Source organism: Oncorhynchus keta, chromosome 33 (genome assembly GCF_023373465.1).
Source record: "Oncorhynchus keta strain PuntledgeMale-10-30-2019 chromosome 33, Oket_V2, whole genome shotgun sequence".
NCBI classification, from domain to species: domain Eukaryota; kingdom Metazoa; phylum Chordata; class Actinopteri; order Salmoniformes; family Salmonidae; genus Oncorhynchus; species Oncorhynchus keta.
In genome coordinates, this window is record NC_068453.1 from 3,149,725 (window position 1) to 3,174,623 (window position 24,899).

The 24,899-nt window shown below is 42.8% G+C and overlaps 1 protein-coding gene across 4 annotated transcripts in view; it reads right to left on the reverse strand.

Annotated features, from left to right (window-relative positions):
* Positions 1–24,899, reverse strand: part of st6gal1 (ST6 beta-galactosamide alpha-2,6-sialyltranferase 1) — a 128,088-nt gene that overhangs the window by 56,061 nt on the left and 47,128 nt on the right. For all 4 annotated transcript variants that reach the window (XM_035748376.2, XM_035748377.2, XM_035748375.2 and 1 more), the window contains one exon: positions 16,886–17,150. In XM_035748376.2, coding sequence (XP_035604269.1) covers positions 16,886–17,150 — 265 coding nt within the window. The remainder of the gene's footprint in view (positions 1–16,885; positions 17,151–24,899) is intronic.

Here is a 24,899-nt window from a genome sequence, read left to right on the forward strand (position 1 = left end):
AATAAAACGTAGCTGTTTTGAAGAATCTGCAGTCTCTCTTCCTTTCTGATTAGAATTTCCACTACAATTCCTGGCGACAAGGATGGGATGGCTAGCTCCGCTTGCTGATCGTTCCAGGGGACACCAAGGTTAACTGTGCACAGTGGCTACATTAGGCGTGGCTCAGGGAGCCCACACTCCACAGTGACCCTTCTCGCACCCGGCAGGTAGCGTCAGTGGACGGACACACCATCCCGAGCAGGCAAAATAAATGAAGGGTGATTTTCTTTCAAACATCATAGAAAATCCTGTTCTGGAAAATGTTCTGCACATTAGGTCTTTGTTGAAGCAAAGACAACCCTGTTTTATGTTTTGTTTAAAATATTTTCTTATGGCAAAGAAACACTCCGTTTTGAGTTAACCCATGATCAATTTATTTTTGAGTTAACCCATAATACATTTTAAGAAAGGAAGACTTTCCTAACTAAATACTGTTTTGTTTTGTGTGTTTGTTTTCGTTTCTCTCTGAGTATGTGTGTGTAAATGGATTTTCTCAATGGGAGCCAAGAGCACCAGGGGGGAACCGTTTGCCCAACCCACTGACCGGACAGGTGAAGGTAATGGTGGATAAGTGGCACAGGGACATTCTGGAACAGGTTCTCCTCTGGCACAAGGTAGCAGATTTTCCCTTGAAAGGCACATTAAATGAAGTTTTATTTGCAGAATGTAGAAATAAGTTACAGGACTTTGAAGAACCAGGAAAGGCAAGGGAAGTATAATAGACTGGGATGATTTTAGGAAGTGGGAAAGAGAATCAGAGAGAAGGGCAGAAAAATAAAATTAAAGGAATAATAGTGAATGATAAGAAAAGAAGGAGAAACAATTGTCACGCCCTGACTAGGGGGGTTTCTAGGTATTATATTTCTATGTTGGTGTGTATGTATGGTTCCCATTTGGAGGCAGCTGATAATCGTTACCTCTAATTGGGGATCATACTTAGTGTGTCCATTTTTTTGTTGTTTTGTTTTGGAAGTTACACTATCATTAATATGTGGAACTCTACTCTGACAACAATGACTTTTCACCTCCCTATTATATCCCTGTATTCAATACACCAGCAGCCCGCTCATCCGCCTCCCCCGCCGCAGCTCTACCCCCCCAACAAGACCGGATATGACTGCAGGATCAACATCGACTCCTCTGGCCGGAGCAGTAAGAGCCCGTTCTACACACCGCCTATAATGACTACAGTTTCACTGGAGGACTACAGGCATCGATTGGAGAACTGTTTCCACAAATAATATGGCATCAGACCAGCAACCGATAACTACAAGAGCGTCTTGAAGGCTGTCCTGATGAATGGACTTTTGCCTCATGTTAAAGATGACCTACATCTGCTGGGAAACTATTACCCTACAAACAGTCATTGAACACTGTAAACACGCTGAGAGGCAGCAACTGTCTCGAGAAGAAAAGACGAAACCAGAGAATGAAAAGGGATGGTGTGAAACTACATGCTGCCCAGCTAGCGTTCTCAAGGACCGGGCCAGCAGTGGCAGGCTCAGGGAGGACCTCAAAACGATGAACAGAAAGGAAAAGGAAGAAGTAGAGGGAGACAGTGCACATGGACGGGCTGGACAACAGCAACCACAGCGTAGGAACTTTGCCTGCTCTAATTGTGGAAAGAATGGATATTTTGCTGTTGGATCGGGCGGGGTCGGGCGAGGAGGAGGTAACTGGAGAACAGGACCAACCCACACACAGACTGACGCGAGGTTGACACAGTTGACACTCTTGGACAGTGTTTAAAGATTTTTCAAGCTCCCGTGAGGAGGCAATGGTTTGTCTCTTCGTCAATGGTGAGTCAATCAATTCTCTAGTAGATACTGGCACTGCAATGTCTGTCATAAATTCGAAAACTATGTCCAATCCTCCCATGTCAAATGAACTAGTCAGCACTGTGGGGGCCTTGGGAGAAATTATGAAAGAGTTACTCACAATGCCCCTGCCAGTTAAAATTGATATGTGCAGGACACATCAATGTATTGCCTCTGCATGTTGCCCTGCAAATTTGGCAGGAAGAGATCTTCTCTGTAAATTGGGAATTCATATTATTTTATCCAAATGTGTGATTGTTAATATGCATGGGACATACAGGACATTGACCCAATTGAAGAGATTTTCTCAACGGCCCGTAGCTGTTGGGGGAAAAAGGCAGTTTTATGCCACAGACAGATCTACATTGCACCACCCATTTCTCACCATTGAAGAGAGATTTACACCTTGAGAGATTTCTGAAAAAAATTGTCTGAGAGAAAGCTTACAATGCAGTGATACTCACAACCTTCAGATTATAGTGGGCCTCAGTTTTGTTTTGTGCTCTTAGTATTAAGATGTCTAAAGAACAGGCTGTATTTTATATTTTTAGGATGCTTCTGTTTGGTTTACATGATATTACACCAAATGGTAGGAAATTGGGTCGAGAGTGTGTGGCTGGAAATCTCTGTACCACAGCCAGTTACAAAACCCCATATGTTGACACTATTGAAGAGCATTTGTAGCTTATGCTGTAACTGTCACTACCCTAGAGATTGTTAAATTACCACCACATCTGTCAGCCCAAGCTGCAGAATTGTTTGCTCTCACTAGAGCATGCATTTTGACATTGAAATTGAATTCAAGTGTAAAAAAAACATTATGTAAAAAAGGCCTGGTATGAGTTAACTGATTGACCTAAGAGTTGTCTGCTGTTAAGAAATGTAGATACCGTTAAATAACTAATTAATGGGGGACTCCTCCCTATTTGTTTAATGTGTGTGACGCATATTGATTGTCGTATCCGGGCTGGCAAAACACTGGATCAATGCTGCTCTAAGTTCCGCGATGCATACAAGGCCCTCCCCCGCCTTCCTTTCAGCAAATCTGACGAAGTCTCCATTTCTCTTCTCCTGTCCTATAGGCAGAAACTCAAACAGGATGTACCCGTGACAAGGACTATTCAACGCTGGTCTGACCAATCGGAATCCACGCTTCGAGATTGTTTTGATCACGCGGACTGGGTAGCCTCAGATAATTATATAGATTTATACGCTAATTCGGTGAGTGCGTTTATACAGAAGTGCATAGGCGATGTTGAGACAAAACCTACCCTAACCAGAAACCTTGGATAGATGGCAGCATTCGTGCAAAACTGAAAACCACCGAATTTAACCATGGAAAGGTGACTGGGAAAATGGCCGAGTTTAGTTATTCCCTCCGCAATGCAATCAAACAAGAAAAATGTCAGTATATGGACAAAGTGGAGTCGCAATTCAACGGCTCAGACACAGAGACTTGTGGCAGGGCCTACAGACAATCACGGACTACAAAAAGAAAACCAGCCACGTCACAGACACCGTCTTGCTTCCAGACAAAATAAACACCTTCTTTGCCCTCTTTGAGGATAATACAGGTAGATGAGGGCACTCGGAGTGGGGTGTCAGAAAAACAACCTCTCACTCAACGTCAACAAAACAAATGAGATGATCGTGGATTTCAGGAAACCGCAGAGGGAGTACCCCCCTATCCACATTGACGGGACAGTAGTGGAGAAGGTGGAAAGTTAAGTTCTTCTGTGTACATATCACGGACAAACTGAAATGGTCCACCCACACAGATAGTGTGGTGAAGAAGGCGCAACAGTGCCTCTTCAACCTCAGGAGGCTGAAGTAATTTGGCACAATTGAGAGCATCCTGTCGGGCTGTATCACCGCCTGGTATGACAACTGCACCCCCCACAACCGCAGGGCTCTCCAGAGGGTTGTGTGGTCTACACAACGCATCACCGGGGGCAAACTACCTGCCCTCCAGGACACCTACAGCACTCAATGTCACAGGAAGGCCAATAAGATCATCAAGGACAACAACCACCCGAGCCACTGCCTGTTCACCCCGCTATCAAACAGAAGGTGAGGTCAGTACAGGTGCATCAAAGTTGGGACCGAGAGACTGAAAAATAGCTTATGTCTCATGGCCATCAGACTGTTAAACAGCCACCACTAACACAGAGAGGCTGCTGCCTCATTGGCCACTAACAAATGGATTACTAGTCACTTTAATAATGATGTTTACATATCTTGCATTACACATCCCAAATGTATTTTTTTATTTAACCTTTATATAACTAGGCAAGTCAGTTAAGAACAAATTCTTATTTACAATGACGGCCTAGGAAGAGTGTGTTAACTACCTTTGTTCAGGGTCAGAACGACAGAATTTTACCTGGTTAGCTCAGGGTTTACATCTAGCAACCTTTCGGTTACTGTCCCAACGCTCTAACCACTAGGCTACCTGCCGCCCCATATATACTGTATTTTATACCATCTATTGCATCTTGCCTATGCCACTCGTTCATTGCTCATCATAAATGTATATGTATATATTCTTATTCTATCCCTTTACTTAGATTTGTGTGTATTAGGCAGTTGTTGTGAAATTGTTAGATTACTTGTTAGATATTGCTGCGCTGTCGGACCTAGAAGCACAAGCATTTCGCTACACTCGCAATAACATATGCTAACCATGTGTATGTGACCAATACAATTTGATTTGACGCAAACAATAACAGAATGATTGAATCAACGATTGCATAATGATGAACTGTTTAAGTACTCAGCTGGAATGGTAAGTTACTATGCTCTGTGCTGCACTTAACAATGCTTTAAAGTCTATTTTCCCCAGAGTTGAAGCAGCTTTGCCTGAACCAAAGGGAGGACAGCTCCACAAATCTTCAACCAGGAGATTGGTTGGTCATCAAGGACCTCCGCAGAAAGACTTGGCACCAACAGCACTGGACTGGTCCATTCCAAGTGCTCTTGACGACCCAGGCAGATTGCAGAGAGGTCTACATGGGTTCACTTGAGCCATTGCAGCTGTTGTATGGGCCCTGGGAGAAGTGGCCACAATGCAACTAAAGTATACATCACCAGCATAGTCCCACGGCGGGACTTAAATAACAGCCGCTCTATCTCTGAAGTTTGATTTCAATTTGCCATATATATTTAACTGTGCTGTTTCACAAAAGTTCTGAACCTATATACATTTTACGGATACAGTATATTTTACATTAGCTATCGTGGTGTTTTTAGTCCCACCCTTCAGTTCCACTCAACTCCTCCCATCTATCTCAACACAATCCATTTTGATGACTATTTTCCATATGTTTCACCTGTGCTGTGATGTTTCACAAAATTGCTGAACCTTTCTATTCTTATAGTTTCCACAGATTGTACATAAAAACATATTTGCTAAAGGTATTATTATACTGTATTATTGATTGATTGACTATGACTTTTCAAATCACCCAGCAGTGCTATTTGCAGAGTTAGCTCCAGGTAAATGTTGCAATTCTTCAGCCATTCCTGGACTTGTGACCAAAACCAAGCTAAATACAGTGTTTCCTTATTTTTTTTAAAGTTGCATCATACTGCAGCACACCTTGCGGGCTGCTAGGCACGTTATTGAATTGTCAGCCATTTTTTCTGTTAATGCAAGTTAGTGCTAGTTTGACCACCAGAGGGCATCTTTGAGAATAATTTGATAGCCTTCCATATTGGCATTACCAGATAATTAAAACATGTTTTTGTAATAACATAGTATATGGGATTAAGTTTAAGAAATTTGGCATAATTCATTTGATAAATATTATGGTATTTCTATTCCGAGAAATAGCAAGGCACGCCACCAAGCAAGCGGCATCTTGAAGACCAAGGAGCTCTCCAAACAGGTCATGGACAAAGCTGTGGAGAAGTACAGATCAGGGTTGGGTTATAAAAAAATATCTGAAACTTTGAACATCCATTAAATCCATTATTTAAAAAAGGGAAAGAATATGGCACACAACAAACCTGCCAAGAGAGGGCCACCCACCAAAACTCACGAACCAGGCAAGGAGGGCATTAATCAGAGAGGCAACAAAGATAACCCTGAAGGAGCTGCAAAGCTCCACAGCGGAGATTGGAGTATCTTGCCATAGGACCACTTTAAGCCGTACACTCCACATAGCTACTCTTTACAGAAGATTGGCCAGAAAAAAAAGCCATTGCTTAAAAAAAAAGCAACAAACAAGTTTGGCGTTTGCCAAAAGGCATGTGGGAGACTCCCCAAACATATGAAAGAAGGTACTCTGGTTAGATGATACATTTAGCTCATCACCCCGAGAACACCATCCACACAGCGAAGCATGGTGGTGGAAGCATGGGACTGGAAAACTGGTCAAAATTGAAGGAATGATGGATGGCGCTAAACACAGGGAAATTCTTGAGGGAAACCTGTTTCAGTCTTCAAGAGATTTGAGACTGGGATGGAGGTTCACCTTCGAGCAGGACAATGATTAAAAAAGTTAATAGTAGAATTATGGGATAATTATACTGTATGTAAATCTGCTAATATTGATGTGTGTTAAATTGAGGTTTTTACTTTGAGTGATAAGACAAATTTGAATCACTGAGGAATGCTATTCTAAATATTGGTTTGGTAAATAGTTGGGTTGTTACTTATGATTTGGAATATCAATGATTTCACTGCCATATGCTCTATTCCTGAGTATATTTCTGAGCATGAGTACTTAGAGGGATGTCTGTCCTATATGTTGTGAGGAGGCCTGTGTTTAGACACTGATTCTCATGTAACTTAAAGAGCATAAATATGTTATGTTTTTATTTTCCTCAAATGGATTATTCTGTGTTATTAAACATGTGTCTTGTAGAATAAAGGTTGTAAACTTAGTTTCAGAAGGGAGAAAGCTTACATATAAGCTAAGGTATTTAACATTGAGGGGATTTGAATTTTTAAATATTGAGTATGTAATTAATATTCTGATTTGTCAGAAGGGACTGAGTCCCTTGAGAGGGGAATGTTGTGGAAATAATCAGAATTTGTTGGTAACATAGGTAAGATGTTTTATATTCATCATATGTTTGTAAGTTACTTCTCATCAGAATGGTATTTTTGTATAATACTGTGGCGAGGTTGCAGTTATCTGTTCTATGTCAAGACTAAGTTGCATGGTCCGCAGAGAGGGGAGAGGTCAAAGTGTCATCATGTGTAAACATATCTTTTGCTCCACTGTGTCTGTGTGGAGTCACTCCCTACTTTTCCCAGTGGGGAAAGGAGGGTGGCAGTGTCTGGAATCATTCTATGCTCCCTCTAATGTTGTCCCTATCTTAACCTATAGCAATCATGCTCCTCTCCGTGAGTTTGTCCAGGATTGGTTGTATTTAGAATTGGTTGTATCTAAATGACAATTTGATATATGCCTGTTGATATGGATGATTGGTTTATGGTTCTGGGGTTTGAGTAAGGAGACGAACGATTTATTATGTCTATGCTGTCTGACTATGTGTGTTCTTTGCTATTAAAGGATCGCAGTTGCAATGCAGGAGGGGCTCTCAGAGAATTCACTGAGAGACACTGAATTACCTGAGAGTCCCAGGATTGTGATAGAGCTCATATAATTAAAGATGGACTTCGATAACTAACTCTGACTTGTGTGTGTGGTTTGCTCCCATGATTTGGTAAATAGAGGAAATTTCCACAACAACCCCCCAAAAAATCTATTTTCTGGGACCACATTGTTTATTTCAAGGTAGGATTATAGCAATATTTTGTTACCTTTATGCCTATTTACATGTATATTTCTATTATTGTACCTAATGTTGGCTGTTAGGCTAAATGTATTTTTTTCTTCTCCAAATGCAGACAATGACCCAGAACACACTGCCACCCGGGTTTGCATTGCAAATGAGGGCATAAACTGGGTCAAGACGCCAGCAGAGTAAGTAGACATTTATGTAGTAAAATAAAGGTTCAATAAAATACATAAATAAAAGACCTACAACACCTTCGGTAGGCCTACAGTATATCTACAAATATTTTTTTAATCTCTACTTGTAGGCCTCCTGATTTAAACCCGATCTAACTTGTTTGGCATCAACTGAAAACATTAATCCGTAGCTCTGACAAGCAAAGATGAACTGGTCAAGGCCATCAAGATGTTTTGCCTAGAGAAATTGATGAAACAACATGCAACAAATACATTGATCATCCCAGCAAGGTTTTACCTGTGGTCGTGGAGCTGGGTGGAAGTGCGACTAAAATGGAGTTTAAATAAACATCCGCATTTTAATGTATTCTCGTTATTTTATTAGCAAAAGCATAAAAGATGTTGGTGAAGAAATACTGTACTGTTGTTTTTAGTTAGAAATGTAACACTTTAGAGTACTTAAGCATCGAATACATTGGAAGTTGGGGGATTTTCACTCCAGTAGCTGGGCTATAAAAAGTCTATTGTCCTGCTAATAGGAAACATTTGCATGATGGGCTACACCTGCTACAGTACACTTGTGAAAAGTGTTTGAAAACCTTTTTCAAAATGCCTCCAGTTGTCCATCACTGCCCTAAATAAAAACACAGCATCTTGTTTACATTCTTTATTGTACCCACAATGTCACAAATACTTTGTATCTACCTTTCCAATTACTTTTAGAGTTTGGGATTTGTTCCGGAGTTCTAAATTGAGCAGCTGCTGAAAAATGAGCTCCTGTATATATTGAGATTTAAATGTTTTTTTAGAGTGAAGTACATCGAAAAAATCAAGAGAACTGCAAGACTCAATAGAAGACAAAACAAGGAACAAACCAAAAAGACAGGCTTCTGAAAAATTAACTATTTTTCATAAAATTGTACAGTTATCTTAGCTAGCTGAATTGCTAGCAGAATTGTTTACTTGTTGCTAAGCAGTTGCTAGGGACTCTCCTGGAAGAAGCTAGCTAGCTTACAAAGAATAACAACAAAAAAATATCTAGTTAACAGAAGAAAGGAAGACAAATTAAGGACAAAAGAAGGACAGAAGAAAAGGAAAGAAAGAGGACAACAAAGTGAAACAGTCAGCACTTCTATTGCAACTTCGTATTTCGTCGTCCTAACGTAGTCTACACTGCTATCTGCCCAGCAGCTAGCCAGCTAGCAAATGTCCACCGTCTACCGAATAGCAGCACTGTAGAAACTATTACACTCAACTGAACGACTTGATTAGTGTAGTGTTAGCTAGCTACATAGTTGTCTTTGCTGTCTTCGTATCCAAGATAATTGTGTAGTTTAGAGCGTGTAGTCTTAGAGTGATTATCTTAATTTACAGAGGTTAGCTAGCCAGCTATTTGTCGTCCTTAACGTAGGAGACACTGCTAGCTAGCCAACAGCTAGCCAACGTCTACTGAATAGAACTTCCGTCAACAACCCGGTCGCATTCCGCTTCGCTCCACAGGTAGTATCACATTTTCATTTCATTTCATTACAGCACAACGGTTTGATTTGTTTGATCGTAGCTAGCTACATAGCTAGCTACATAGCCGTCTGTGTATCAAAGATAATTGTGTAGTCTAGAGCGATTTTCTAGGTTAGCTAGCCAGCTATTGTCGTTCTTTTAACGCAAATAACGTAATCAACACTGCTAGCTAGCCAGCTAGCCCCGAATAGCAGCACTGTAGAAACTATACACAAACGACTTGATTAGTGTAGTGTCAGCAACGCAGCCACTGCCAGCTAGCCTACAAAGTCAACAACGCAGCCACTGCCAGCTAGCCTACTTCAGCAGTACTGTATCATTTTAATCATTTTAGTCAATAAGATTCTTGCTACGTAAGCTTAACTTTCTGAACATTCGAGACGTGTAGTCCACTTGTCATTCCAATCTCCTTGCATTAGCGTAGCCTCTTCTGTAGCCTGTCAACTATGTGTCTGTCTATCCCTGTTCTCTCCTCTCTGCACAGACCATACAAATGCTCCACACCGCGTGGCCGCGTACCTAATCTGGTGGTCCCAGCGCGCACGACCCACGTGGAGTTCCAGGTCTCCGGTAGCCTCTGGAACTGCCGATCTGCGGCCAACAAGGCAGAGTTCATCTCAGCCTATGCCTCCCTCAGTCCCTCGACTTCTTGGCACTGACGGAAACATGGATCACCACAGATAACACTGCTACTCCTACTGCTCTCTCTTCGTCCGCCCACGTGTTCTCGCACACCCGAGAGCTTCTGGTCAGCGGGGTGGTGGCACCGATCCTCATCTCTCCCAAGTGGTCATTCTCTCTTTCTCCCCTTACCCATCTGTCTATCTCCTCCTTTGAATTTCATGCTGTCACAGTTACCAGCCCTTTCAAGCTTAACATCCTTATCATTTATCGCCCTCCAGGTCCCCTCGGAGAGTTCATCAATGAGCTTGATGTCTTGATAAGCTCCTTTCCTGAGGACGGCTCACCTCTCACAGTTCTGGGCGACTTTAACCTCCCCAATCCACTCCTTTCCTCTTTTGACCTCACCCTCTCACCTTCCCCCTACTCACAAGGCAGGCAATACGCTCGACCTCATCTTTACTAGATGCTGTTCTTCCACTAACCTCATTGCAACTCCCTCCAAGTCTCCGACCACTACCTTGTATCCTTTTCCCTCTCGCTCTCATCCAACACTTCCCACACTGCCCCTACTCGGATGGTATCGCGCCGTCCCAACCTTCGCTCTCTCTCCCCACTCTCTCCTCTTCCATCCTATCATCTCTTCCCTCTGCTCAAACCTTCTCCAACCTATCTCCTGATTCTGCCTCCTCAACCCTCCTCTCCTCCCTTTCTGCATCCTTTGACTCTCTATGTCCCCTATCTTCCAGGCCGGCTCGGTCCTCCCCTCCCGCTCCGTGGCTCGACGACTCATTGCGAGCTCACAGAACAGGGCTCCGGGCAGCCGAGCGGAAATGGAGGAAAACTCGCCTCCCCTGCGGACCTGGCATCCTTTCACTCCCTCCTCTCTACATTTTCCTCCTCTGTCTCTGCTGCTAAAGCCACTTTCTACCACTCTAAATTCCAAGCATCTGCCTCTAACCCTAGGAAGCTCTTTGCCACCTTCTCCTCCCTCCTGAATCCTCCTCCCCCTCACCCCCTCCTCCCTCTCTGCAGATGACTTCGTCAACCATTTTGAAAAGAAGGTCGACGACATCCGATCCTCGTTTGCTAAGTCAAACGACACCGCTGTTCTGCTCACACTGCCCTACCCTGTGCTCTGACCTCTTTCTCCCCTCTCTCTCCAGATTAAATCTCGCGTCTTGTGACCCGCCCAACAACCTGCCCGCACGACCCTATCCCCTCCTCTCTTCTCCAGACCATTTCCGGAGACCTTCTCCCTTACCTCACCTCGCTCATCAACTCATCCCTGACCGCTGGCTACGTCCCTTCCGTCTTCAAGAGAGCGAGAGTTGCACCCCTTCTGAAAAAACCTACACTATCCCTCCGATGTCAACAACTACAGACCAGTATCCCTTCTTTCTTTTCTCTCCAAAACTCTTGAACGTGCCGTCCTTGGCCAGCTCTCCCGCTATCTCTCTCAGAATGACCTTCTTGATCCAAATCAGTCAGGTTTCAAGACTAGTCATTCAACTGAGACTGCTCTTCTCTTCTCTGTATCACGGAGCGCTCCGCACTGCTAAAGCTAACTCTCTCTCCTCTGCTCTCATCCTTCTAGACCTATCGGCTGCCTTCGATACTGTGAACCATCAGATCCTCCTCTCCACCCTCTCCGAGTTGGGCATCTCCGGCGCGGCCCACGCTTGGATTGCGTCCTACCTGACAGGTCGCTCCTACCAGGTGGCGTGGCGAGAATCTGTCTCCTCACCACGCGCTCTCACCACTGGTGTCCCCCAGGGCTCTGTTCTAGGCCCTCTCCTATTCTCGCTATACACCAAGTCACTTGGCTCTGTCATAACCTCACATGGTCTCTCCTATCATTGCTATGCAGACGACACACAATTAAATCTTCTCCTTTCCCCCTTCTGATGACCAGGTGGCGAATCGCATCTCTGCATGTCTGGCAGACATATCAGTGTGGATGACGGATCACCACCTCAAGCTGAACCTCGGCAAGACGGAGCTGCTCTTCCTCCCGGGGAAGGACTGCCCGTTCCATGATCTCGCCATCACGGTTGACAACTCCATTGTGTCCTCCTCCCAGAGCGCTAAGAACCTTGGCGTGATCCTGGACAACACCCTGTCGTTCTCAACTAACATCAAGGCGGTGGCCCGTTCCTGTAGGTTCATGCTCTACAACATCCGCAGAGTACGACCCTGCCTCACACAGGAAGCGGCGCAGGTCCTAATCCAGGCACTTGTCATCTCCCGTCTGGATTACTGCAACTCGCTGTTGGCTGGGCTCCCTGCCTGTGCCATTAAACCCCTACAACTCATCCAGAACGCCGCAGCCCGTCTGGTGTTCAACCTTCCCAAGTTCTCTCACGTCACCCCGCTCCTCCGCTCTCTCCACTGGCTTCCAGTTGAAGCTCGCATCGGCTACAAGACCATGGTGCTTGCCTACGGAGCTGTGAGGGGAACGGCACCTCAGTACCTCCAGGCTCTGATCAGGCCCTACACCCAAACAAGGGCACTGCGTTCATCCACCTCTGGCCTGCTCGCCTCCCTACCACTGAGGAAGTACAGTTCCCGCTCAGCCCAGTCAAATACTGTTCGCTGCTCTGGCTCCCCAATGGTGGAACAAACTCCCTCACGACGCCAGGACAGCGGAGTCAATCACCACCTTCCGGAGACACCTGAAACCCCACCTCTTTAAGGAATACCTAGGATAGGATAAAGTAATCCTTCTCACCCCCCTTAAAAGATTTAGATGCACTATTGTAAAGTGGCTGTTCCACTGGATGTCATAAGGTGAATGCACCAATTTGTAAGTCGCTCTGGATAAGAGCGTCTGCTAAATGACTTACATGTAAATGTAATGTAAATGTACAAATGTTAGCTTTTCATTATTAGTTGCATTGTTTTAGGTCGAACGTGCAGACTTTTTTCTTTAAATGATTGTCTTATGAAGGATGCTACATTTTTGAACAGTTGCAATTGTAAGTAGACCTAATAAAAAAATCCTACTTCTATTCGGCTGTTAAGCCTCATAGCCGACCTCAGCCAGTTAAGCTATTTTATATGGGCCTAGGCTCTGAAGAAAGACTCCAATTAAGCCCTCTTGTTGTTTGTAAAGTCAAATTAAAATGAAGATTATTGTTGAAATGAATTGCTCCTCTGGTGTAGGTTTTCTCCATCTGTTGGTATGCAACACTTGCATAACAAGTTAGCTATATTTTCAGCACCAGCCACTTGATTGTGCTGTGTTTCCCGCTAGTTGTTTTTAAATTTTTCCTATATTTAACTAGGCAAGAACAAATTCTTATTTACATCACGGCCTACCCCAGTCAAACCCGGATGACGCTGGGCCAATTTTGCGTCGCCATATGGCACACCCAATCACGGTCGGATGTGATACAGTTCTGTATTCGAACCAGGGACTGTAGACCGCTGCGCCACTGGGAGCCATGACCAATATATATATAAATATATATATCTTTTTTCAGAACATTAACCCTGTGTAGGTAGATGTGGAAAGGTAGAAAAAAATATTTGTTTGCGAGCTGTGGAGGAGGGGTTTCACATCTAGCTCGGCTATTAGACAATTATTTAGTAAAGGTTGAATAGTCTTTTGTTCAGCTAATAGCCCATCCTGCTACGCTTGTGAAAAACGAATAATAATACTTTTTCCCCTTTCCACATGTTAAAGATTCCAAATTATAACGTTTTTTTAGTCACAATCGGCCCCAACCCCAATTAATACATTTGGGTACAGTCTATTGCGTGCTGGACATCAGGCTAGAATGTTGATGGTTCGAAACCTGCTCCCTGCATGTTTCATTACATTATTATGCCAGTCACAGGGCAAATAGCCTGGATTGTTACTCCCATCTCGTTCCTCGCCCTCTTCCAGGAGTGGTAAACACCGTTGAAGTGTATAATTAATTGTAATGCATACATACATACATACATACATACATACATACATACATACATACATACATACATACATGCAGACATTCAAAGAATGGAGTTTGATACATCTGGTTTTGGACATGACCGAAAAAAAACTTGCTAAATAGCGATTTTCTTAAATGAACTTTAATGGCAAAAAAATATGCACAATTGTTTGTCTCTACATTAACTAACAGATTCCTCTCAATGGTACATTTTTTTTGTTTGACTCGTTATGATATAACTACTTACATTTGCTTCCACTGTAACGTTTTTGCCAGACATCTTTGCTGATGAAAGTCCCCAGCAACGGGTGGCTCGCGTCAAATTCGTCATTGGAACCACTCGATATGATTGGTCATATAAAAACCTTGGGACCCAAATTCAAAATGAGTGCTCTAGCTCCCCCCTGTGGTGGTCTGGAGCAATGAAGCCGTGGCGCTGGGTACCTCTTAAGTCCCGCGGCGTAAGCTCGCAACTTTTAAAGGAGGAACCACTGTATAGACAGTACCAAAACAAATGATCTGTTGATTCTGTCTCTTCGCAGCAAAATCTGCAGAGCTGGAATGGTTGAATCATGGACCTAAATACTGAATTGTGTTATTTGGATTTATGGTTCATGAGAAGACATTTTTTCAAAATGTCCAAGATAGAGGAAAATCTATTCTGACGGACCTTATAGGTCCTTGAGGCAAATGTGTTCAGCATTAGGAAAGACCCCTACATACACAGTTTCAAGTCTCTAGGTCAAACAGAGTGGCAGATGAGGGTATAAGTGAGACTGCTTATGCAGTGCCACCTATAGGCTAGTCGGTGTCATTCATTTTGACCAAGTTACACATGGCCTCTCGTTTCTGTGTGCTATTAGAAGAAAAGTTACCAATCATTGACCATATTAAGTGAACCCCTAAAAATATTTACATATTACCCCGTGTCCTTTTCTGCAGGTGGAGTTTTGATTTAATATATTATGTTGTTTCTCATATGTTGCTAATATTTTCGGGAGGATAGAAACATCTCAAATAATGTCTTACAAGTTTACTTACTTTACTTTAAGTGCCCAGAAGTTCACTTCGTTGACTTTTTATAGTACTCTGACACATCTTTAGTGTATTCAGTACAACTTAAGATGTTCCAAACTAACACTATATTAAACACACATTAAATACATGTATGTATTACAGCACTTGACATTAACTTTTTTAGCCACTTGTTCATCAGACAAGTATAATTTATTTTTTACTTGTCCGAAAGCTCAAGTCATTTGTCCAAAGGAAAAATATATATAATCTGTAAGACCACGGGACGAAACGGTGACTGAAAATTGTGTTGTATCATGCAAGGAACCACTTCACAAAATAAAATGCATTATTATCACTGGTATTGACAATGGAAGGCTGCTGGGTCTCTGTACTCAATTATTATAAATGCTGCCACTGTAGCCTTGAGCAAGGCACTTAACCCCCCATGAAGTAAAATACTGCACTGACAGGCTAATATACAGTGGGGCAAAAAAGTATTTAGTCAGCTACCAATTGTGCAAGTTCTCCCACTTAAAAAGACGAGAGAGGCCTGTAATTTTCACCATGGGTACACTTCAACTATGACAGAAAAAATGACAGCATAGGAGTTACTGTACTTGTCAATTAGGTTATTCTAAGAATACTTTTTACTGAATAGAAGAGAATCCCAGCTTTCAAGGGTTTCAGAATTATTTCTCAACACCAAATGTAGAATGCTTGAGAGAGTATGCTGAGAGGATGCTGCATTGGTTTTATCAACTGTGCACCTGTATCAACTTTGTGACGGCCATTTAAGGCTGTTCATGAGTGCCGGTGGAAAGTTGTTTATGGCATTGGACATGACAATGACATTAATACATGCTAATAGCTAAATAGTTAAATAGCGAGATAACCAGTGAAATACTGGCACGCATGCATGTGATGCACACACCATGACATTTCCAGAATTTTCATTGCTGACCAAATATTTGCTATAACTGGGCAAATAACTCACTAACTAGCAATGAATATCAACAAAAGTGCAAAGGCTCACTTTTATCTCTAAAACACAGCTCGAGACTGCATGATTGAAAGACCGCTCATGCCTGTCAATGCAGACCTACAATAATTATACTGCAATGCGCTCTGTAAAAATTGCGAGGACAGTGCTCAACACATCGCAGACAGGGGACACTGATACAATTCTGTTTGGAGTAGGCTAATAGTTTGATATTGTGATTTTTTTAAATTACTTTTCCATTTGGACAACTTAAATCTATAATCTGCTTGTCCGACATACTTGCCCCAGGCAAACGGACAAGCGTTAACGTCAATCCCAGCGTTAGTACATTAGAAATATAAAAATAAGTGTACATATAGTCACGTGTGGCTCAGTTGGTAGAGCATGGCGCTTGTCACGTCAGGATTGTGAGTTTGATTCCCACGGGGGACCAGTATGAAAATGTAGGCAATCTGTAAATTGCTCTGGATAAGAGTGTCTGATTAGATGTAAATAAAATATGTTTACCATGTACAAGTATTTTGCAACTAAAAGAGTGATCCAAAGATAATTAAAGTGCACTTTTAGTGTAAATGGGATATGCTACTGACATTATTAACACACTTCTGATGCAAAATAAATCCAATATAGCCTAATCTTCATGACTAATGTTCAAATTTAGACGTCAAACAGTATCAAGGTTCTGGTCTAATGTTTCTAAAGATGTTAGGCATAATCGTGTTCATGGAGCCCTCAACTAGCCTTACACCTCACAGATTCGGGTGGTTTTACTATTGGTGTAACCAAAAATGTTGGTTCCATACTACTTGACAATAGCTTTCAGTGTCAGTAAAAGTATATTTTAAGTGTGTATAGAGTACATTTCAAATGATGTCTTACAAGTACACTTACAGTAGTATACTTTAAGTGGGGTGATTTTAGTACCTAGAAGTACACTTAGGTGACTTTTAATAGTACGATAACACAACTTCTATACAACTTTAATGTGTTTAGTACAACAACACTTACCAATCTCCTTGCCCAGTCCAGAGTAGCGTAGTGACCCAGCCGATGATACCACTGCACAGCTCTTGTAGGGTCCAAGGTCAGAGGTTATGGGTTGTAGGGGCAGCTGGTACGCCCAGGGCAGAGAGGAGAAGGGCTCGAGGTCAGGGGTCAGGGTCGCAACGTCTACCTTGTACTTCAGCTGGCACAGCAACTCTGAGCCGCTCACTTTAGGACGAGTGGCCACTCCCCCAGGACCAGAGAACTCCACACCATACTTATTCATCGCCTGAGAGAGAGAGAGAGAGAGATATTATGGTGAGAGGGAATGGTAATGTCGATGGAGAAGAAGATGGGGGAGATGGAGAAGAAGAGAGGCAGTTGGAAAAAGGGACGGAAAGAGGGACAAAAGAGAAAAGATAACTTTGGACAAAAAATATGAAGTAAATCCAGTTTTCTGTTTCCATCTTTCTCTGTAAGTTGTGGAAACGTATGTTTTTGGTTTCACATTGGTTGTGGGAACAAAGCCCTATGTTTCCTGACGTTCCGAGAACAGAAGTGAAAAGGTTGCCTGTTCTAGGAACGTTTATTCATAGTTTAGAGGGTTAGTTTTATTCTGCATCCTTCAAAGTTTTTCTGGGAGGATTTATTAACGCTCTGAAAATTAAAATTCTAGGTTATTTGGAGATTTTTGAATAACTTTACTGAATGTTTCAAGACTTTTAACAACACTGCTTGTTTATTTCTGTTGACTTTTTTTTACACAGTCATTCATCATGCAAAAACATGTATTTTTTATTGTAACACGGCATTCAAACCTTTACTATTATGTTCCCTATCCATGGAGTTAGTCCACTGCGCCACCAGGACGGAGCTAGCATGCCCTCTTTCATTCACAGATACAACATTTTTCTTTTTAGTCTATTCAAACAGAGCCCATTTCAAAAGGAAACAAGCACTCATTAATATCAGGTGTGGCCAATTAGTGGGTGCGGCCAACACACCTGAACACACTTAACAAGTTAAAGGATATATTTTCTTTTTGATGATGATAAGAACGGAATCTAAATGTTTTTAAATAACATTCTTAGAACGTTTTTTGTACGTTACAAAAGTTTTCTTATGGTTTTTATGTAACGTTTTCTTAGCGTTCTCGGAGCAGTTTGATTTACGTGACTTTCAAACTGCAATCGACAGTTGAAACAATAACAAATTGTACTTGATAGAGTCCAAGATGGTGTAGCAGTGCAGATGTGTTTTGTTCATCCTCTCGTGTACTTTTGTATTTTCGTCCTTTTTTGTATATATTTCAATCTCTTATACCTTCCCGTAACCTGCCTCACCCGATGTGATACGGAACCGCTATTATTTTAAATTTTTTAGACCTTATAACCAGAAGCTAACCAGCTAATTAGCTACAAGCTATTTAGTCATTGTTAGCCACTGCTAGCGGTCTTTACCTTCTGCACAGATACCAGCCCTTTTTTTAGCCTGGATAATACTCGCCAGCCTACCAGACTGTTTCTCCACTACAACGCCGGATTCCTGCCGTAAACCCTGGACCATTACTCCTGATCTTCACAGCTAGCTAGCTGCCACCGAGTGACCCAGTACCAAAGCTATCGCTGAGCCAGGACAGGCCCACCGCCCTAGTTATCATTGTTTAAGTTTACAATGGAGCCTCTAGTTCCACTCATCATACCTCTTATACCTCCTTTGTCCCACCTCCCACACATGCGGTGAACTCACCCATTATAACCAGCATGTCCAGAGATGCAACCTCTCTTATCATCCCTCAGTGCCTGAGCTTACATCCGCTGTACGGCACCCCACCATACCCCTGTCTGCACATAATGCCTGAATCTATTTTAACATGCCCAGAAATCTTCTCCTTTTATTCTTTGTCCCCAACGCTCTAGAAGACCAGTTTTGATAGCCTTTAGCCGTACCATTATCCTACTCCTCCTCTGTTCCTCAGGTGATGTGGAGGTAAACCCAGGCCCTGCGTGTCCCCAGGCACCCTCATTTGTTGACTTCTGTGATCAAAAAAGTATTGGTTTCATGCACGTTAACATCAGAAGCCTCCTCCCTAAGTTTGTTTTACTCACTTACTCCGCCAACCCTGATGTCCTTGCTGTGTCTGAATCCTGGCTTAGGAAGGCCACCAAAAATGTGGAGATTTCCATACCCAACTACAACATTTTCCATCAAGATAGAACTGCCAAAGAGGGAGGAGTTGCAATCTACTGCAGAGCCTGCAAAGTTCTGTCATACTTTCCAGGTCTATACCCAAACAAAAAATGTATCTCTTCAGAAATAAGTCTCTCACTGTTGCTGCCTGTTATCGACCCCCCTCCACTCCCAGCTGTGCAATGGACACCATATCTGACTTGATCGCCCCCATCTAGCTTCAGAGTTCGATCTGTTAGGTGACCTAAACTGGGATATGCTTAACACCACGGATGTCCTACAATCGAAACTAGATGCCCTCAATCTCACACAAATCAACAAAGAACCCACCAGGTACAACCCTAAATCCGAAAACATGGGCACCCTCATAGACATTATCCTGCCCTCCAAATACACCTCTGTGGTTTTCAATCAGGATCTCAGCGATCACTGCCTCATTGCCTGTATACGCTATGGGTCCGCGGTCAAACAACCACCCCTCATCACTGTCAAATGCTCCCTAAAAAACGTATGCGAGCAGGCCTTTCTAATCGACCTTGCCCGGGTATCCTGGAAGGATATTGACCTCATCCCGTCAGTCGAGGATGCCTGGTCGTTCTTTAAAAGTAATTTCCTCCCCATCTTAGATAAGCATGGCCCTTTCAAAAAATGCAGAACTAAGAACAGATATAGCCCGTGGTTCACTCCAGACCTGAATGCCCTTGACCAGCACAAAAACATCCTGTGGCGTATTGCCATAGCATCGAATAGTCCCCTGGATATACAACTGTTCAGGGAAGTCAGGAATCAATACACTCAGTCAGTCGCGAAAGCAAGAGCTAGATTTTTCAAGCAGAAATTTGCATACTGTAGCTCTAACTCCAAAAAGGTTTGGGACACTTTAGTCCATGGAGAACAAGAGCGCTAGGTAACACGGTCACCACCGATAAATCCATGATAATTGACAACAAGCATTTCTCTACAACTGACTATGCCTTCCTCCTGGATACTCCAACCCCAGCCAAAAGCCCCCCCCCCCACCCCCCACAGCTACTCGCCTGAGCCTCCTTCTCCTTCACCAAAATCCAGATAGGAGATGTTCTGAAAGAGCTGCAAAACCTGGACCCGTACAAATCAGCTGGGCTAGACAATCTGGACCTTCTCTTTCTAAAACTATCCGCCGCCAATGTTGCAACCCCTACTACCAGCCTGTTCAACCTCTCTCATATCGTCAGAGATCCCTAAAGATTGAAAGCTGCCGCGGTTATCCCCCTCTTCAAAGACCCAAACTGCTATAGACCTATTTCTATCCTGCCCTGCCTCTCTAAATCTTCGAAAGCCAAGTTAATAAATAGATCACTGACCCTTTCGAATCCCACCTGTGCAGTCCGGTGTCCGAGCCGGTCACGGGTGCACCTCAGCCACGCTCAAGGTACTAAATGACATCATAACCGCCATCAATAAAAGACAGAACTGTGCAGCCATCTTCATCGACCTGGCCAAGGCTTTCGACTCTGTCAATCACAGATTTCTTATCGGAAGACTCAATAGCCTTGGTTTCTCTAATGACTGCCTCGCCTGGGTCACCAACTACTTTGCAGACAGAGTTCAGCGTGTCAAATCAGAGGGCCTGTTGTCCTATGGGGGTACCACAGGGTTAAATTCTCAGGCCGACTCCTTTCTCTGTATACAGTGGGGAGAACAAGTATTTGATACACTGCCGATTTTGCAGGTTTTCCTACTTACAATGCATGTAGAGGTCTGTACTTTTTATCATAGGTACACTTCAACTGTGAGAGACGGAATCTAAAACAAAAATCCAGAAAATCACATTGTATGATTTTTAAGTAATTAATTTGCATTTTATGATGGCTTCCAATACTCTACTCAGCAAACTGGATGCAGTCTATCACAGTGCCATCTGTTTTGTTACCAAATCACCTTATACCACCCACCACTGCGACCTGTATGCTCTCGTCGGCTGGCCCTTGCTACACATTCGTCGCCAGACCCACTGGCTCCAGGTCATCTATAAGTCTATGCTAGGTAAAGCTCCGCCTTATCTCAGTTCACTAGTCATGATAACATCATCCCCAAATCATCACTGATCATCCCCAAAGCCAACACCTCATTTGGCCGCCTTTCCTTCCAGTTTTCTGCTGCCAGTGATGGGAACGAATTGCAAAAATCGCTGATGCTGGAGACTTATATTTCCCTCATCAACTTTAAACATCAGCTATCTGAGCAGCTAACCGATCGCTGCAGCTGAACATAGTCCATTTGTAAATAGCCCACCCAATCTACAGTGCCTTGCGAAAGTATTTGGCCCCCTTGAACTTTGCGACCTTTTGCCACATTTCAGGCTTCAAACATAAAGATATAAAACTGTATTTTTTTGTGAAGAATCAACAACAAGTGGGACACAATCATGAAGTGGAACGACATTTATTGGATATTTCAAACTTTTTTAACAAATCAAAAACTGAAAAATTGGGCGTGCAAAATTATTCAGCCCCTTTACTTTAAGTGCAGCAAACTCTCTCCAGAAGTTCAGTGAGGATCTCTGAATGATCCAATGTTGACCTAAATGACTAATGATGATAAAAGTCTCCGTATAAATGCACCTGCACTGTGATAGTCTCAGAGGTCCGTTAAAAGCGCAGAGAGCATCATGAAGAACAAGAAACACACCAGGCAGGTCCGAGATACTGTTGTGAAGAAGTTTAAAGCCAGATTTGGATACAAAAAGATTTCTCAAGCTTTAAACATCCCAAGGAGCACTGTGCAACCGATAATATTGAAATGGAAGGAGTATCAGACCACTGCAAATCTACCAAGACCTGGCCGTCCCTCTAAACTGTCAGCTCATACAAGGAGAAGACTGATCAGAGATGCAGCCAAGAGGCCCATGATCACTCTGGATGAACTGCAGAGATCTACAGCTGAGGTGGGAGACTCTGTCCATAGGACAACAATCAGTCGTATATTGCACAAATCTGACCTTTATGCAAGAGTGGCAAGAAGAAAGCCATTTCTTAAAGATATCCATAAAAAGTGTCGTTTAAAGTTTGCCACAAGCCACCTGGGAGACACACCAAACATGTGGAAGAAGGTGCTCTGGTCAGATGAAACCAAAATTGAACTTTTTGGCAACAATGCAAAACGTTATGTTTGGCGTAAAAGCAACACAGCTCATCACCCTAAACGCACCATCCCCACTGTCAAACATGGTTTGGGCCTACTTTTCTTTAGCAGGGACAGGGAAGATGGTTAAAATTGATGGGAAGATGGATGGAGCCAAATACAGGACCATTCTGGAAGAAAACCTGATGGAGTCTGCAAAAGACCTGAGACTGGGACGGAGATTTGTCTTCCAACAAGACAATGATCCAAAACATAAAGCAAAATCTACAATGGAATTGTTCAAAAATAAACATATCCATGTGTTAGAATGGCCAAGTCAAAGTCCAGACCTGAAGCCAATCGAGAATCTGTGGAAAGAACTGAAAACCGCTGTTCACAAATGCTCTCCATCCAACCTCACTGAGCTCGAGCTGTTTTGCAAGGAGGAATGGGAAAAAATTTCAGTCTCTCGATGTGCAAAACTGATAGAGACATACCCCAAGCGACTTACAGCTGTAATCGCAGCAAAAGGTGGCGCTACAAAGTATTAACTTAAGGGGGCTGAATAATTTTGCACGCCCAATTTTTCAGTTTTTGATTTGTTAAAAGAGTTGGAAATAGCCAATAAATGTCGTTCCACTTCATGATTGTGTCCCACTTGTTGTTGATTCTTCACAAAAAATACAGTTTTATATCTTTATGTTTGAAGCCTGAAATGTGGCAAAATGTCTCAAAGTTCAAGGGGGCCGACTACTTTCGCAAGGCACTGTACCTACCTCCTCCCCATACTGTTTTAATTTACTGTTCTGCTCTTTTGCACACCAGTATCTCTACTTGCACATCATCATCTGCTCATTTATCACTCCAGTGTTAATCTGCTAAATAGTAATTCTTCGCTACTATGGTACCTCATGCCTTTTGCACACACTGCATATAGACTTTATTTTTTTTTCTACTGTGTCATTGACCTGTTTATTGTGATATTGGCTTGTTTATTGTTTATTCCCATGTGTAACTCTGTGTTGTTGTCTGTGTCACATTGCTTTCCTTTATCTTGGCCAGGTCGCAGTTGTAAATGAGAACTTGTTCTCAACGAGCCTACCTGGTTAAATAAAGGTGAAATTTAAAATAAATAACAAACTTCCCGCCACTGTTTCTCTAAAAAACTTTTAAAAACTCTTAAAATGGAACTATCAAATTCATAGACAAGAGCTATCCATGACCAAGGACTGACTATCCAAGATACAGTGGTTCCTCAATTACATGTTTTGAAATTATGCCTCAGGACTTTGTGGTTTTGTACATTACCCTGCGTCACTGCTTCATTGCTCCATAACACCACAAGGGGGAGTTAGAGCACTGATTGTGCATTTGGGTCCGAAGGCACTAAATGTGTCTCTACCTGACAATGAATTGGGCGATATAAACCAAATAGAAAGTGATAATTGTTCACTACTTCAAAATGTAATTTTATTGAACTGAATGATGAGGATGAAGGTGATTGAATATAGAACAATAGTGTAAGAATTGCTATTCCTCTGTTCTGCACACACACCCGAAAAAAAACACTTGTTTCTACTTGGTCAGAAGGAGCTGTAACTGGACTGTAGCATATTACTTACTAAAACTTGTTGTTACACTAAGGTTCTTATTCTAAGAAAAATGAAAATGTTCCATTATATTCCATGATATACAGTATGTGTTGACTGAATATAAGCAGCAAGTGGTGTCTGCAAAATGATCAAGTTGATGGCGCAGGCATATAGCCTCGGCACCTACATGAAGCTGAGTGACTCACTCATTCATGGCTTTGGATCAAGATAAGTACCAACATTCTTCCTGATTGTCTGGCAGTGAAAAATAGAAAATAGAAGTGATTATAAAAGTCACGACTGTACAATTGATCACTAGTTTTGGTCTCAAATAAGCACGGTCTGTGAAGAGCGATTAACTAAAATAAGCGCAGAGTCAGGCGGAGAGCGACCTGTTTAAATCATTTGAGAAACAAATATTCAATTTTAGTTGGAATGGCAAGCCAGACTAAATTAAAAGGGCATATTGTCTTCTTCTACACCTGCATTGCTTCTTCTACACCCTAACCCTTTCTATGGTGCTATCCGTTCCACGGTTAGGACTGTAACCACCGGAGGACTTGAAAATGAGCCGGAGCTGAGAGGATCACCAAAACTAAAGGTATTTTGGTTTCAGTGCATTTTCTTTAAAAAAAACGTGAATGTGTTTTTGCATAGCATTCACTCCTTAAAGCGAGTGTGTGGAGTTGGCTCCTGTCTGAAACCTGGTTCCGCCAACCACCCCGTTGCTCCCCACCAAAACAAATTTGGGGGCTGCCTCTCGTGCTTGTGTCGTGGTTGCGAACCCCGGAGTCGTCGTTGATCCTCCTTCGCTGCTTCCGTCTGCTTCCATGGCAGGCCTTCGTATCTCTCCAAGACTTCCTCCCAAGTCCAGGATATTCTCTCCTCAACCTCCTCTAAAGACCAGGATGCCATCTCCTCCCGGGCATGCTGCTTGGTCCAGTCGTGGTGGGATCTTCTGTCACGATCGTTATAAGGAGTGGACCAAGATGCAGCGTGGTGTGTTTCCATCCTCTTTGTTTTAGGAAGAGAAACTCAAAGACAAAAACAATAAAGCGTAAAACGAAACGTGAAGCTCAAAGTAGTGCTCGCAGGCAACTATACCAAGACAAGATCCCACAAAGCACAATGGGGAAATGGCTACCTAAATATGA